The sequence below is a fragment of the Sus scrofa genome, chromosome 9, assembly GCF_054392235.1.
Source record: "Sus scrofa isolate SSC_HxYL_T2T_F1_AM1 chromosome 9, Sscrofa_HxYL_maternal_Yorkshire_Landrace_v2.0, whole genome shotgun sequence".
NCBI classification, from domain to species: domain Eukaryota; kingdom Metazoa; phylum Chordata; class Mammalia; order Artiodactyla; family Suidae; genus Sus; species Sus scrofa.
This window is the reverse complement of record NC_139391.1, coordinates 23,033,170-23,047,170: the sequence shown is the minus strand read 5'-3', so window position 1 is coordinate 23,047,170 and position 14,001 is coordinate 23,033,170. Positions and strand designations below refer to the sequence as shown.

The window sequence follows — 14,001 nt, the reverse complement described above, 5'->3', positions numbered from 1 at the left end:
TCAACAAGGTCGTGCCACTTTATAAACATACAATAGCTATATCCCCTTAAAAGACAATGTTCGCAGAGACAGGTATCATCCTTTGGCCTCAGATGAGGGTTCAAGACAGTAGGTTCCTTAGATGCAGAAGTTCATCAAATACATGGCCACAGAACTCAACAGTTCCCTGGGGATCGAAGGCAAAGGAAAGGCCTCAGAGGGGAGGAGAAGGAGGAAGGAAGAAAACTATATATGAGGGAGCCTTTGCAAACATCATAGAAGCTCACGGTCCCATTGTCATAATCCAGAAACACTCCAACCCTACCCAGGGGCCTTTGCACGTACTGAATTAAGGGCGGGGAGTTGGTGGAGAGAGTATATTGATCATTGACTTTCATAGAAAACAGAAGAAAGGCATCCTCAGAATCCACACTGATGTCGGTGTCGCTTGTCCAGATGTCTTTGCAGACTCCCAGGATCCAGTTGGAGGACCGGGTCACATCCACCTCCCAGTAGTGCCTCCCGGAGGTGAAGGCCTGAGCCCCCCAGGCCACAAATCTCTCCTCGCTCGGGGGCTCGCTGGACGCGCCCTGGGGGTCGTCTTCAAACACCACACTCGCCTCATCCTCAGAGAGCCTCACGCTGTGAATGCTCATCTTCTGACTCAGAACGTTCTCCGCTGCGGAAAGAGACAAGCAGGTCAGCAGGCGATCCCACATGCTGAGAGGCAGGCAGGGGCTCTCCCCCCAGTGAGTCTTTCCTTTTTCTCTCCTCCAAGGAAGTAAAAAAGGAAAAGACAGCAGCGAGTCCAGACTGGCTCTTCGGTGAAGAGCAAGAGGTATCACTATCTCTACAGCACACAGCAACGCCTCAGATTATATGGAAAAAGGAAGTCCTTCAGACATGTGAATGGTGTGAAATTGTTGGACTGTCCATTACTCGTTAGTATATTTCAGGACACCCGTGAAATTTTCTTCTTTACAAAATTGTTCTTGTCTCTTTTGTCTGCAATCCCTTCGAATATAGAGAGAGCACTTTGCTATTATGGGTATAGATCGGGCTATAGTTTCTACATATTACACTTTCAAAGGTAAAAAATTTAATGGACATCCAGCAATGAATAAATAGTTTGGAAACTTCTGAGAAGAAAATTCTTGCAAAATCTCCTCACATATCCTTTGCCTCTCCATTGTTTTCAGATTGATCTAATTACTCTGCCCAAGGCATTTTTAGTCGTTTTTAAATCAAAAGCTAGTGGTCTTAGAGATAATAAATATACTTTGTACATTGCGTGATGAATGAAATTGTAATAAAGAACAAAGTAAAAGCCATCAGTGTCACATTTAACATTTCAAGAGCGAGATAAAACTGAAGGAACATCCAAAGTCATCGCTAGGCTGAGGACTAAATATTCTCTCTCTTTATAACCACCTGACCAACCTGGTGGTTCTCTTGCTCAGCCAATGTAAGAGGTAACTAAAAATATGTATCCTGCTTTGCATTTGCAGTTAAATATCTGCTATAAAGTCCAGACTTATTTATTGTTAATATGAATAAACAGGCAGAAAAGACATAGGAACCTTGGAAAACTATGTGCCTTGTTCAAGACAGAAAAAACAAAATTACAATGAAAGAAGCCTCCTTCCCCAGAACCACCAAAGAACTGACCCGATCACCAAAGGGCTGACGCTCACCTCTGAAGTTGTTCAGCATCTCCAGCATCCCAGTAACAGGCCAGCAGGTGAGCTCTGGGTTCACTGGCTGAGGGTTTTGCATCTGTACCAATTCAGTCCTGTAAAGAAGGACATCCGTTAGACGTCAGGACCAAAGGCTAATCACACAACCATTACAAAATGAGCAGTTTTTAATCCAAGCTGTTTCATCAGAATTCTCCCATTTGGGGTTCCTTGGGCAGGTATCATAGTCGATACTCTTGGGGACATAAAGCAAGTTGACATATTTTTCCCTACATATGAATTATACCAAATTTCAAATTCCCCATTTCCCTTAGACATTATTCCCTTTCTAGAATGACTGAGATTCATTTGCCTCCTTTCTTCCATCTCGGGTAAAGCAAAGATCCTAGGCATTTTACAGAGAACAGAAAAATCAGGCAAAACTTTTGAACTTGAGTCAGCAAGCCGTCACCCATGATGCAATCAGTGTCTAAAAGGAAGACTCCGCTGAGCCAGACAGGTTTCTCTCTTCAGCCCAGCAAAAGATTCCAGTTCCAGCCTGTCTGCCATGGTCCTGAAGGTCTAACTTGCCAGTGGGCACTGGGGAGCCATTCCCTCTGCGGTCCTGCCAGCAAGGGGGCTGAGTCACTTGCTGCTACCACTACAACAAAATCACAGGTCCTCTTCCCATTCTTAGGGACTCTGCCTCTATCCTGCCTTTTGCACCTTCTGACTCCCTCAGGTATGTGCTTCCTTTGTGAGAGCTCCGAAAAATCCCTTTCAGTAAGAAAGGATGCAGTGAGTGGGTGGCACAAAGGCCAGAATGTGAGCTGGCTTTCAAGTAGTGTTTGAATTTGGCCAAGTGAGAAAGGACCTTGGAGAGCAAGGAATAGAAGGCCTTGGGGATTCTAAAATACAATAGAAAATATCTACGAAGATGATATTAATAGCTCAAAACAGGTAGAGTTGGTCACCCATATCTTCGGGTGGCACCCATACAGGTTCAGGCATGGACTGCATCTGTGAATTGTCAATAAAATAAAACAAAACATTTTAGGCGATTCCAAAAAAGAAAACTTGAAAACCCCTCACACAAGTGACCTAGTTACATAACTTATTTCACATTATATTAGTGGTTAATCAGTGGTCTGGAGATGAAGTAAAGGAGGATTCTTGCAAGTGACAAGCAAATATTGTGCCATTTTGTATAAGGGAGTGGGCCTCCTAGAGTTTGCTGTGGGGGCGGGGGGTTGGACCAATTGCCCAAGGTACCGAGTGATGACTGTGCATCCATGTTATCAAAGGAAAGCAACCTTTTCAGAAATCAGAAATTCTTAGTGAATACTCACATTTCCAGCACATTTTCCAAGTCCTGCAATGAAAAAAAAGACCATGTTAACCATGAGTTCTGTCTCTTTGCATCTTTAGGTGCTTGCTATTTTTTTTTTTCTAATTCTCCTCTAAGGAAACATGGGAGGCTATCTTTTTAAAAAATACATGCCCCTTTATTTATTTTTTATTTTTTTGTCTTGCCTTTTCTAGGGCTGCTCCTGCGGCATATGGAGGTTCCCAGGCTAGGGGTCCAATTGGAGCTGTAGCCACCGGCCTACGCCAGAGCCACAGCAACGTGGGATCCGAGCCCCGTCAGTGACCTACACCACAGCTCACGGCAACGCCAGATCCTTAACCCACTAAGCAAGGGCAGGGATGGAACCTGAAACCTCCTGGTTCCTAGTTGGATTCGTTAACCACTGTGCCACGATGGGAACTCCTTATTTTTTAATTCAATGAATTTTACTATATTTGTCACTGTATAACCATCGTCACAACCTAATTTTAGAAAGTCAGAGGCTATCTTAATAGCAGGACCCACACCAGAACATAACTGGCTTCCTCGGGGTGCGGGAAGGAGGGAAGGAGGTCAGGAAGAGTGGATGTAATGACGCAACAACAGGGGAGTTTCCAACGCCCTCATTACCCAGTCTTGTTCCTAAAGAGCAATTGCACTACTTATGATGATCAGAGCAAATCAGAGGAGTTTCCATGGTGGCTCAACAGGTTAGGAACCCAATATGGTGGTGGTAAAGATGTGGGTTCCTCGCTGGTCTGTCGCAGTGGGTTAAGGATCCAGCCAGCATTGCATAAAGCTGCAGAATAGGTTATAGATGCGGCTCAGATCTGGTATTGCTATGGCTGTGGCTTAGACCACAGCTGCAGCTGCAATTTGAACCCTGGCCCAGGAACTTCCATATGCCACAGGTATACCACAGATATAGCCGTTAAAATAATAAAGACAAAAAAGCAAATAAAAGAACCATAGAAAACTGATTATAGTTTGCATTAAAATGTATCATCAATTCTAAAAATCTTACCTAGAAAACAGGCAACAGCTCAATGTCTTCAGGAAGCGTAGGATAACAGAGCATGACAATGGATTCGAAGTCTGTATTTTGAAAATTACTACGACAATATTAACTTTCCCCTGTTCACAGAATTTTGCTGCCATTGGATCATCCGTGGGGATACTATCCCTGATCACACTGAAATACTTTTGTCGTACGTCAATGAGGAAAAGGGCAAAAAACTCCCAACGATTACCAGGGTGTCAGGAACTAAGCGACTGGACACATGCCCTGATGGGAATCAAGGAGCATCATCCCTTGTCTGAGAGTAAGGGTACATGCGGGTGACATTGCAATGGCAGGGCAACACTGCCCAGAGAAATACTTCCTTCCCCGAGGATGGAACCCCCTTCTCACCTGGAGCAGCTCCGTGTCAGGACTGCGGCACAGCTCAGTCAGCATGCTGTACATTTCTTTCAGGGTTTCTTTCTGCTGAGTCATTCTGAAAACACTCCTTGAGGTCTCGGCCAGTCTCCTTCGCCTCTTTCTCCAGCGCCTCCAGATGGAATTGCTCCTCCTCCCGGAGAAACAGGTGCATCCTCTGGTATTGAAGTTTAATCATCACCTTCCTTAAGGTCACATAGTCCTGCAGAGACGGTGGATTCCAAGAATTACCTATCCTCACTCTCAACAGACAACTTCCAATGTTATTTCCTTGAAGTCACCCAGAAAGTTCCGGATAAACGTTCTGCCTCACACCTCAAAGTGTCTTGCGTATTTTAAGGTCCTTCCTGTCCACCCTTTCTCTATGTTTCTAGTCTCTTCCCCTGTTGGAACCCAGCCCTCTGAGGGCTCCCAGACTCTCTCCCCAAGGACTTTTTCGTAGTTCTTACCCCACCAATTATTTCATCTCTTACATGAATCTTGTTTCCTCTTGGTTCTTGCTTGAACTTTCTAAATAGTTTAAAAATGAGGTAAAACCCACATTATATAGTTTTAGAAAAATTCTCGATTTCTCCTCTAGGCCCTACTCTGTCCCTCCTCTCTCTCTCCTTCACAGCCACACTTCGTGCAATGGAGACTTATACTCCGTGTCTGAAGAGGTTTGTCCAAACCTTCGAAATTTGGGCTAGTAATACTTTTCATGGCCTGGTTTCCCCATATTCTAGCATTCTTTGAACTAGCTCGGACTGGCTTGTATATTTATGATTACCGATAGGTCATTTGCAACTGCTAATTTTCCAGGGAAAAGACCACTACCCTTTACGTAGAAACTTGAATTTCGCTAAAAGTCAAGCTAGAATTGTATCCATCTCCATACAGAAAATACAACATGCTCATTCTTACCTCCAATGACCGGATTTTCTTCGTTTCCTGATTCCGATTGTTTTGCATTTCTTGGGTCATTTTCCATAAGGAGTCCATTCTCTTTAGAAGCATCTCCTGCAAAATACCCATGAGCTTTAAGTGACATGGAGGGTTAATACTGTAAATTCCATCCTCTCATTTATGATAATGGTAGTTGTTGAGAAACCAGTCATCTCGCGTTAGAATGAAGTAGTCATATTTTCCCACATTCATTGAATTTGATTCTACTATTAAGGGTATCAGAAATGATAAGACATGTACTAGAGAACTGTGGGAACTTACAGATAGTGGAGTCCATTTCCTAAAAGTTGGGACTCAGCCTTTTCTACAACCTGACTAAGAAATTGTCAAGCTTCCACCAGCGAGCGGCCTGTATTCCTGGTGCTGCCACATGTCCCAGGATGCAGCAACTGCACGTATTTGGGCAGCTGGTCAGAGTGTTGAAAAGCTCCCCTGATGTCTTGGGCTCTGCATTGAACAACCACCAGCCCCACCATCTCTACTCACTTCAACTGCATTGTCATTCGCATCAACTTTGGTCTGATGTAGGAGCCCATAGATTCCAAGTTGCCCCGGAAGCATCACCTACCCGGCGTTCCTCAGCAGCCCACTGGATGGGACTGTGGCTGTGAGCAGCATGTTCTGGGCCTTCAGAGCAGGGGCCACACAGCAGGGTCTTGTCAGCTTCACAGAAGAGCCCCTTCGCTTCTCTGTGTGTCCCACAGAGCTGCTCCTCAGAGCTGCTGCTGTGGGAAGCTCTGGCCTGTCTGGCAAGGGAAGCCAGCCTCTTGAGTACAATATTGGTTTTGAAATCTGGTTTCTCTGACACTGCCCTGCACTCAGGGCAGCTCTTTGGGGCTTGTTCTTCCTCCCAGCAGAGGTACAGGCAGGGACGGCAAAAGCTGTGCCCACAGTCTGTGGTGACGGGGTCTATGAAGTAGTTCATGCAGATGGAGCATTTGAGTTCATCCTGGAAGGTGTGCATGAATCCTTCTGAATCCATGTTTCTGAAAATTAAAGAGAAAGACAGACAGTAAGCAAAAAGTCATGCTTCTACCCTGGTTAGAAAAAAAGACCCTTTGGACAAAGCTTGAACTCTCTAATTTACCTATTTGCTTATCCCCAGTGCAAAACTGTAAATGGAGAATATAGGCAGATTGGGTTCATCCTAGGATACAAATGATAAAATAAGGTAAGTGTGTCCTTGGAATCTTTTTTATTTCAAATGAATCGCATTCTCAAGCATACTTAAATTACTTGAAAAGCTTAAAAATTAGGGCAGAGGGTAAAAGACGGGATGATTCCGGAGTTCTGCGCATTAGCTGATGGACACAGAAGCACAGAGAGAATCTCAGTCTCTCGCTCTTTCTTCTCCCCCTTCCTCCTCCTCCACCTTCTCATCCTAATCCTTCTCGTCCTCCTCCTTGTCCTTCTACCGTGATCTCCTGACTGAAACACACACTTGCACTGCCTCTATGCTAATGGTCTCTTTGCCTCCCACCTGACACAGTTTTTTAAAGACAAATCAAAATGTTCACATATAATTTAAATTTGTTTAATTAGTGTTGGCGTCAACACTGACTTGGAGTCCTAAAACTATACACAGTTGAGTTTTGCTTCCAACTTAAATCGCAAAAACTCTTCCTCTCCACAAGAAGGTAAAACATTGTTATTTCTAACACAGGAAAACATTTTTCCCCAGACTGAATTCAGATCACTAAGCGCACTTCACATCTTGAACGGGTGAGCTTCAAGCAACGACCATAATCAGTAAAAATTAATTGACTGTTTTTTAAACGACCAAAAACGCTAGGATGAACATGGGGTGTTCCTCCCTACACTAGAGCTTCCAGAGATGTAGTTAATGGGCGTTAACCATGGAGATATGTACGGTCAATGCCTTCCTCAGCAGAGTCTACTGTGAGGGGGTCTTACCTCTGGAAGGCTGCACGTCCTGGAAGTCTGTGGATGTCAGGGTGCACAAGAACTCTCGAAGCCTGGAAGCTGCAAATCCCCTCCGTCTACCCTGGAAAAGCCAGCACCTCTGGACAAAGGTGCTATTTAAAGGCCAAGACTTACCGAAGCCACACCTCCTTCTGGAGATTGGATTCCGTCTTCAATGGGAAATGGACAATTGATGGGGTTACTCAGAAAGGTGTGAAAATGGCTGATTGGGTTTACAGCAGGGAGAAGACAGTTCTTGGGGGCTGACACCCTAAAAGAAGATACATTTCTTTTAAGGTAAATGCAAGAAGTTTGACTGGACAAAAGTTCTTTGAAAGTACATTTTAACTAAAGCGGTGATTTCATGATATGATTTTTTTTCAAGCAATGACGTCCCAGTTTTTAAAATGTGTTTTCTTACTCTACTTTTATTGCTTTTTAAATTTATTTATTTTACTTTTTTTTCTCTTTTGTCTTTTTAGGGTCTCACCCGAGGCATATGGAAGTTCCCAGGCTAGGGGTCCAATCGGAGCTGTAGCCGCCGGTCTACACTACAGCAAAGCAGGATCTGAGCCTCGCCTGCCACCTACACCACAGCTCACCGCCACGCTGGATCCTTAAGCCTAAGAAAGGCCAGGGATCAAACCCCGTGTTTCCTAGTCAGATTCCTTTCTGCTGCGCCACGATGGCAACCTCTTACTCTACTTTTAAAACTTGTAATAGTTCCTGGAGTCTCTAGACATTGTTTATCTGATTATGCCCCAAAATAAATCATTCATTGGAATAAATGATGCATCAGCAGAGTATACTTTTCTCATTTTAAAAAATCCAACTGGGGAGTTCCCGTCGTGGTGCAGTGGTTAACAAAGGTTCGATCCCTGGCCTTGTTCAGTGGGTTAAGGATCCGGCATTGCCGTGAGCTGTGATGAAGTTTGCAGACGCGGCTCATATCCCCTGTTGCTGTGGCTGTGGTGTAGGCCAGTGGCTACAGCTCCGATTTGCCCCCTAGCCTGGGGACCTCCATAGGCCGAGGGAGCGGCCCAAGAAAAGGCAAAAAGACAAAACAAAACAAAACAAAAATCCAACTAGGAGTTCCCGGGGCTCAATGGTTAACCAAACTGACTAGGAACCATGAGGTTGTGGGTTTGATCCAAGGCCGCGCTCAGTGGGTTAAGGATCCGACGTTGTCATGAGCTGTGGTGTAGGTTGCAGACGCTGCTCGGATCCCGCGTTGCTGTGGCTCTGGTGTAGGTCGGAGGCTGTAGCTCCCATTCAACCCCTAGCCTGGGAACCTCCATATGCCCAGGGAGCAGCCCAAGAAATGGCAAGACAAAAAAAAAAAAAAAAAGAAAGTCCAGCTAAGCACCTGAATGTAGTTTAAATAAATATTTGGTGGAATTTAATGTGCTAGAATTTTACTTACCTTCAATGTTTTATGACTATTATCAAATTAATAGTTTATGTAAAAGTAAAACCTATGTTTTGGACTCATACTTTGGTGAGTAACTTTAAACAGATTAATTCATATGTGTGTAACATAAATACATATAATTATATCAAAATATGAATATAATGTGGTAACTACTTACACTATAATCATGTGAATAATTGTTTTTAACAAAATGCATGAAGTAATTGCTTTTTTTTTTTTTTTAGGGCTGCAGATGCAGCATATGTAAGTTCCCAGGCTAGGGGTTGAATCAGCGCTATAGCTGCCAGCCTACACCACAGCCATAGCGATGCTGGATCTTTAACCCACTAAGCGAGGCCAGGGATTGAGCACACATCCTCATGGATACTAGATGGGTTCGTTTCTGCTGAGCCATGATAGGAACTCTGAAAATAGGATTTTTTTTTTTTTTTTTTTTTTTTTTGTCTTTCTAGAGCTGCACCCGCTGCACATGGAGGTTCCCGGGCTAAGGGTCCAATCAGAGCCGTAGCCGCCAGCCTACACCACAGCCACAGCAAGGCCAGACCCGAGCCCTCTCTGTGACCTTCACCACAGCCGGATCCTTAACCCACTAAGCAAGGCCAGGGAGCCAGCCTGCATCCTCATGGGCATCTCATGGATACTAGTCGGGTTCATTAACTGCTGAGCGACAACAGGGACTCCAGATTTTTATTGATGTATAATTGACACATAACATTATATAAGACTCAGGTATACAACATAATGTTTATTTGTATATATTAAGAAAGACACCACAGTTTAGTTAACATTCATCAAACTATGTAGTTACAAATTCCTTTCCTTCTGACGATAACTTTTTTTTTTTTTTTTTTTTGTCTTGTTGCTATTTCTTGGGCCGATCCCGCGGCATATGGAGGTTCCCAGGCTAGGAGTTGAATCAGAGCTGTAGCCACTGGCCTACGCCTGAGCCACGGCAACGCGGGATCCGAGCCACCTCTGCAACCTACACCACAGCTCATGGCAACGCCGGGTCCTTAACCCACTGAGCAAGGGCAGGGACCGAACCCGCAACCTCATGGTTCCTAGTCGGATTCGTTAACCACTGCGCCACGACGGGAACTCCCTGATGATAACTTTTAAGACCTACTCTCTTAACACTGTTCAAATATGCAACCAAACATTGTTAACTATAATCGCAGTCCTGTACACTGTAGAATATTATTTTAAACATAATACAGGTGCCATATTACCTGTATTTTGCTGACACCTATCACAGTCTAACAAATCTTCCATGCTTACATGTACATTGTTTCACTAAGTTATCTAATGTGGGGGAATTTGGGTCCAATTTTTATAAATAGATAGAAATAATCTAGGAATTTCCATTGTGGCTCAGCAGGACACGGACATGACATAGTGACTGTGAGGATGCAGGTTTTGATCCCTGGCCTTTCTCAGTGAATTAAGGATCTGGCATTGCCACCAAATGTGGTATGGGTTCCAGATGTGGCTCAGATATGGTGTGGCTGTGGCTGTGGCACAGGCTGGCAGCTGCAGCTCTATTGGACCCCAGCCCGGAAATGTCTATATGCCTTCAAGTGCAGTCCTAGAAAGAAAAAAAAAAATCGAGTCTCACTAGAAATTTGAAAAGTGAAAATAGGAGTTCCCCCTTGTGAGTCAGCAGGTATCCTTGAGGATGCAGGTTCAATCCCTGGCCTTGCTCAGGGGGTTAAACGATCCTGCATTGCCAGTAGCTATGGTGAAGTTCACAGGCGCGGCTTGGATCCGGAGTTACCGTGGCTGTGGCATAGGCCTTGGCTACAGCTCCGATTCAGTCCCTGGCCTGGAAACTTCCACATGCTGGTGCAGCATCCCCCACCCCCCAAAAAAGCAAAAGTATAAGTCAAGTCACCTTTTAAGATTTATCAAAATGAAAAAAAAAGCATAAAAAACAGTATATACAAAAAGATTGGATATAGTTAGAAAAAGAATGTGTGTGTGTACACACACACACACACACACACACGTATATATATATGTGATTGGGTTAAGACACTGGGAGCAGAAGTTGACACAACAACGTAAATCAACTATATTTTAATTTTAGAAAACGGCTAAAAAAATCCCCAGCATATCTTAGAAAGACGTAAATTAGTTGGTCTTTTATTTTGTGAATAGGATTGTAAGTTAATGTCTCATTTGACTAGAAATTATACTTCAAGTAATGTCTCCTAAAGATGCTAAGGAAAAGAAATAGTATACATATTATTTAGGTATGTGTATATATGTCTATGAGGACTTTTCCTGAAATTTAATTTTATAAAATTGAAAATACCAAAAACATGAACCAGAGTTGTCTACGTTGGGGAATCCCCCTCTGGGCCCTTTCCCATGAGTGGCTCTTCACTTCTTTCTCTATGTACATGCTTTTGATCTTAGTATAAAGGGAATATTTATGTCATTTCTTTAATTAATTTACTTAGCTCTATTTAAAGTGGTTTTAGCATTGGAGAACAATGGAGGAGAAATTTCAGTGAGTTCCCATATGACTCTGGATCCCCACTTTCTCCTACCCTCAACCACCCCAGGTGCTCCTGTTATTAACAGCATGCATGACTCTGGTACTTTGGTTATAACTGATGGACCAATATTGATACATGTTTCACAATAAAGTCCAGCAGTTCCCTTTGTGGCTCAGTGGGTAAAAGACCCAGCACTGCCACAAGCTGCTGCATGGGTCATAGGTGCAACTCGGATCCCATGTCGTCCTGGCTGTGGCATAGGCCAGCAGCTGCAGCTCTGATTCCACCCCTGGCCCAGGAACTTCCATAAGTCACAGGTGAGGCTGTAAAAAGAAAATAAATTAAGTTCACCTTGGAGTTCCTGGCGTGGCTCAGTGGTTAATGAATCCAACTAGGAACCATGAGGTTGAGGGTTCAATCCCTGGCCTTGCTCAGTGGGTTAAGGATCCAGCATTGCCATGAGCTATGGTGTAGGTCGAAGACGTGCCTCAGATCCTGCATTGCTGAGGCTGTGGTGTAGGCCAGCAGCTACAGCTCCGATTAGACCCCTAGCCTGGGAACCTCCATATGCCATGGGGGCAGCCCTAGAAAAGACAAAAAGACAAAAAAAAAAATTAAGTCCACCTTAGGGTTCATTCTATGGGTTTTCATAAGTACTGAAAAGAAGTGGTTAGAGGACACGCTTCTGCCTTTTCTCCCAACTGTAGCAGAAAATCATTTAGTTTTTCACTGTTGAGTATGATGCTAGCTGCAGGGTTTTTGTAAATACTCTTTAACAAGCAGATGAAGCTCTCCTCTTTTCCTAGTTTGTTGAGTTTTTCTTTCTTTTTTTTCTTTTTCTTTTCTTTCTTTTTTTTTTTTTTTTTTTTGTCTTTTTGCCTTTTCTAGGGCCGCACCCATGGCATATGGAGGTTCCTGGACTAGGCGTCTAATCAGAGCTATAGCCGCCGGCCTACGCCAGAGCCACAGCAACACAGGATCAGAGCCATGTCTTCGGCCTACACCACAGGGCACGGCAATGACAGATCCTTAACCCACTGAGCGAGGCCAGGGATCGAACCTGCAACCTCATCGTTCCCAGTCAGATTAGTCAACCACTGAGCCACGACAGGAACTCCTTTTTAACTTTTTTATGGCTGCACCTGTGGCATGTGGATGTTCCTGGGCCGGGGGGTAGAATCAGAGCTGCAGCTGGGACCTACGTCACAGCCACAGCAACACCAGATACAAGCCACATCTGTGACCTATGCAGCAGGTTACTGCAATGCTGGATCCCAATCCCAGGATCCCAGAAAGGCCAGGGATCAAACCACTGAACCCACTTCCTCAGAGGGAGAGGGTCACTGAGCCACGAGGGGAACTCATGATTAATTTAATTTTAACATTTTGATGGATATACGAGTATTATTTAAAAATTGGAACTTTTCTGTTTCAATCATTGGACAGGAGGAGAGAAAGGCCTGTCATATAGAATGCACTATTGACCCTAACACTCCCAGTGACATCTGGCAGGGATTCTCTTTCTGGAAAGAGATTCACACACTGGCAGGGTCAGCAACCAGGACAGGGAATAGGGTTGAATCCATATGCCCTATTGAGCTAAGTTAAATAACTGTTCCTATCTCAGCTGGCGCTCTTGCACCCACTGCGTGGGAGACAGTGGAATTATTCATGTTCTAGATGTTTCTACTGGACTGTGTGTGTCGGTTACAGTTTATAAAATGAGGAAAGCATCACAGAATCTAGCTTTGACTCATGGTCACTGGGAGCTTCTGAAAATGGGACGGGTCAAGCTGTCAACTGAAGTAAATAAATACACTTCTCATATATTAAAAAAAAATCAGGAGTTCCCGTCGTGGCGCAGTGGTTAACGAATCCGACTAGGAACCATGAGGTTGTGGGTTCAGTCCCTGCCCTTGCTCAGTGGGTTAACGATCCGGCGTTGCCATGAGCTGTGGTGTAGATTGCAGACGCGGCTCGGATCCCGCGTTGCTGTGGCTCTGGCCTAGGCCGGTGGCTACAGCTCTGATTCAACCCCTAGCCTGGGAACCTCCATATGCCGCGGGAGCGGCCCAAGAAATAGCAACAACAACAACAAAAAAGACAAAAAACAAAACAAAACAAAAAAAATCAAGGTGAACTGAAAGGAGACGTTCATACATTGTTTTCTCTTAGTCTCTGATTTTGAGCTTTGACTATGATGTGCCTGTTTTTCCATCTTGGTTGGAAACAAAATACAGATGAACTTTTATCTCTTCATTTTCTCACCTTTGGATAAATTTGAAAAACACAGAGTAATATCATCTAAAGGGGAATTACCTCATGAAAATATATGGACTTCCATCTTTATATTTTTTAAAGCTTTTTCTGGGAATTCCAGTGAAACAATATTCTGTCAAGGAAATTTGGCAAATTAAGAGCAAGCAAAGGAGTTCCCGATGTGGCTTGGTGGTTAACAAATCCAACTAGGAACCATGAGGTTGCAGGTTCGATCCCTGGCCTTTCTCAGTGGGTTAAGGATCCTGTGTTTCTGTGAGCTGTGGTGTGGGTCGCAGAAGCGGCTCGGATCCCAAGTTGCTGTGGCTCTGTCGTAGGCTGGCGGCTAGAGCTCCCTTTGGACCCCTAGCCTGGGAACCTCCATATACCACGAGTTTGGCAGAAAAGACAAAAAACAAAAAACAAAAAAAAAATCAATATTTTTTGGCAGAAAAGACAAAAACAAAAAACAAAAAAAAATCAATATTTCCATTGTGCATATA

General features: G+C 44.0%; 1 protein-coding gene across 1 annotated transcript; it reads right to left on the bottom strand.

Moving 5' to 3' along the window:
- Window positions 1-155: 155 nt before the first annotated feature.
- On the bottom strand, window positions 156-6,368 carry LOC100524034 (tripartite motif-containing protein 64). Its single transcript, XM_005667218.3, is given in 7 exon segments — window positions 156-658; window positions 1,674-1,771; window positions 3,005-3,027; window positions 4,415-4,505; window positions 4,507-4,643; window positions 5,345-5,440; window positions 5,955-6,368. Coding segments are annotated over 7 exon segments (1,362 nt in total).
- Window positions 6,369-14,001: the final 7,633 nt, after the last annotated feature.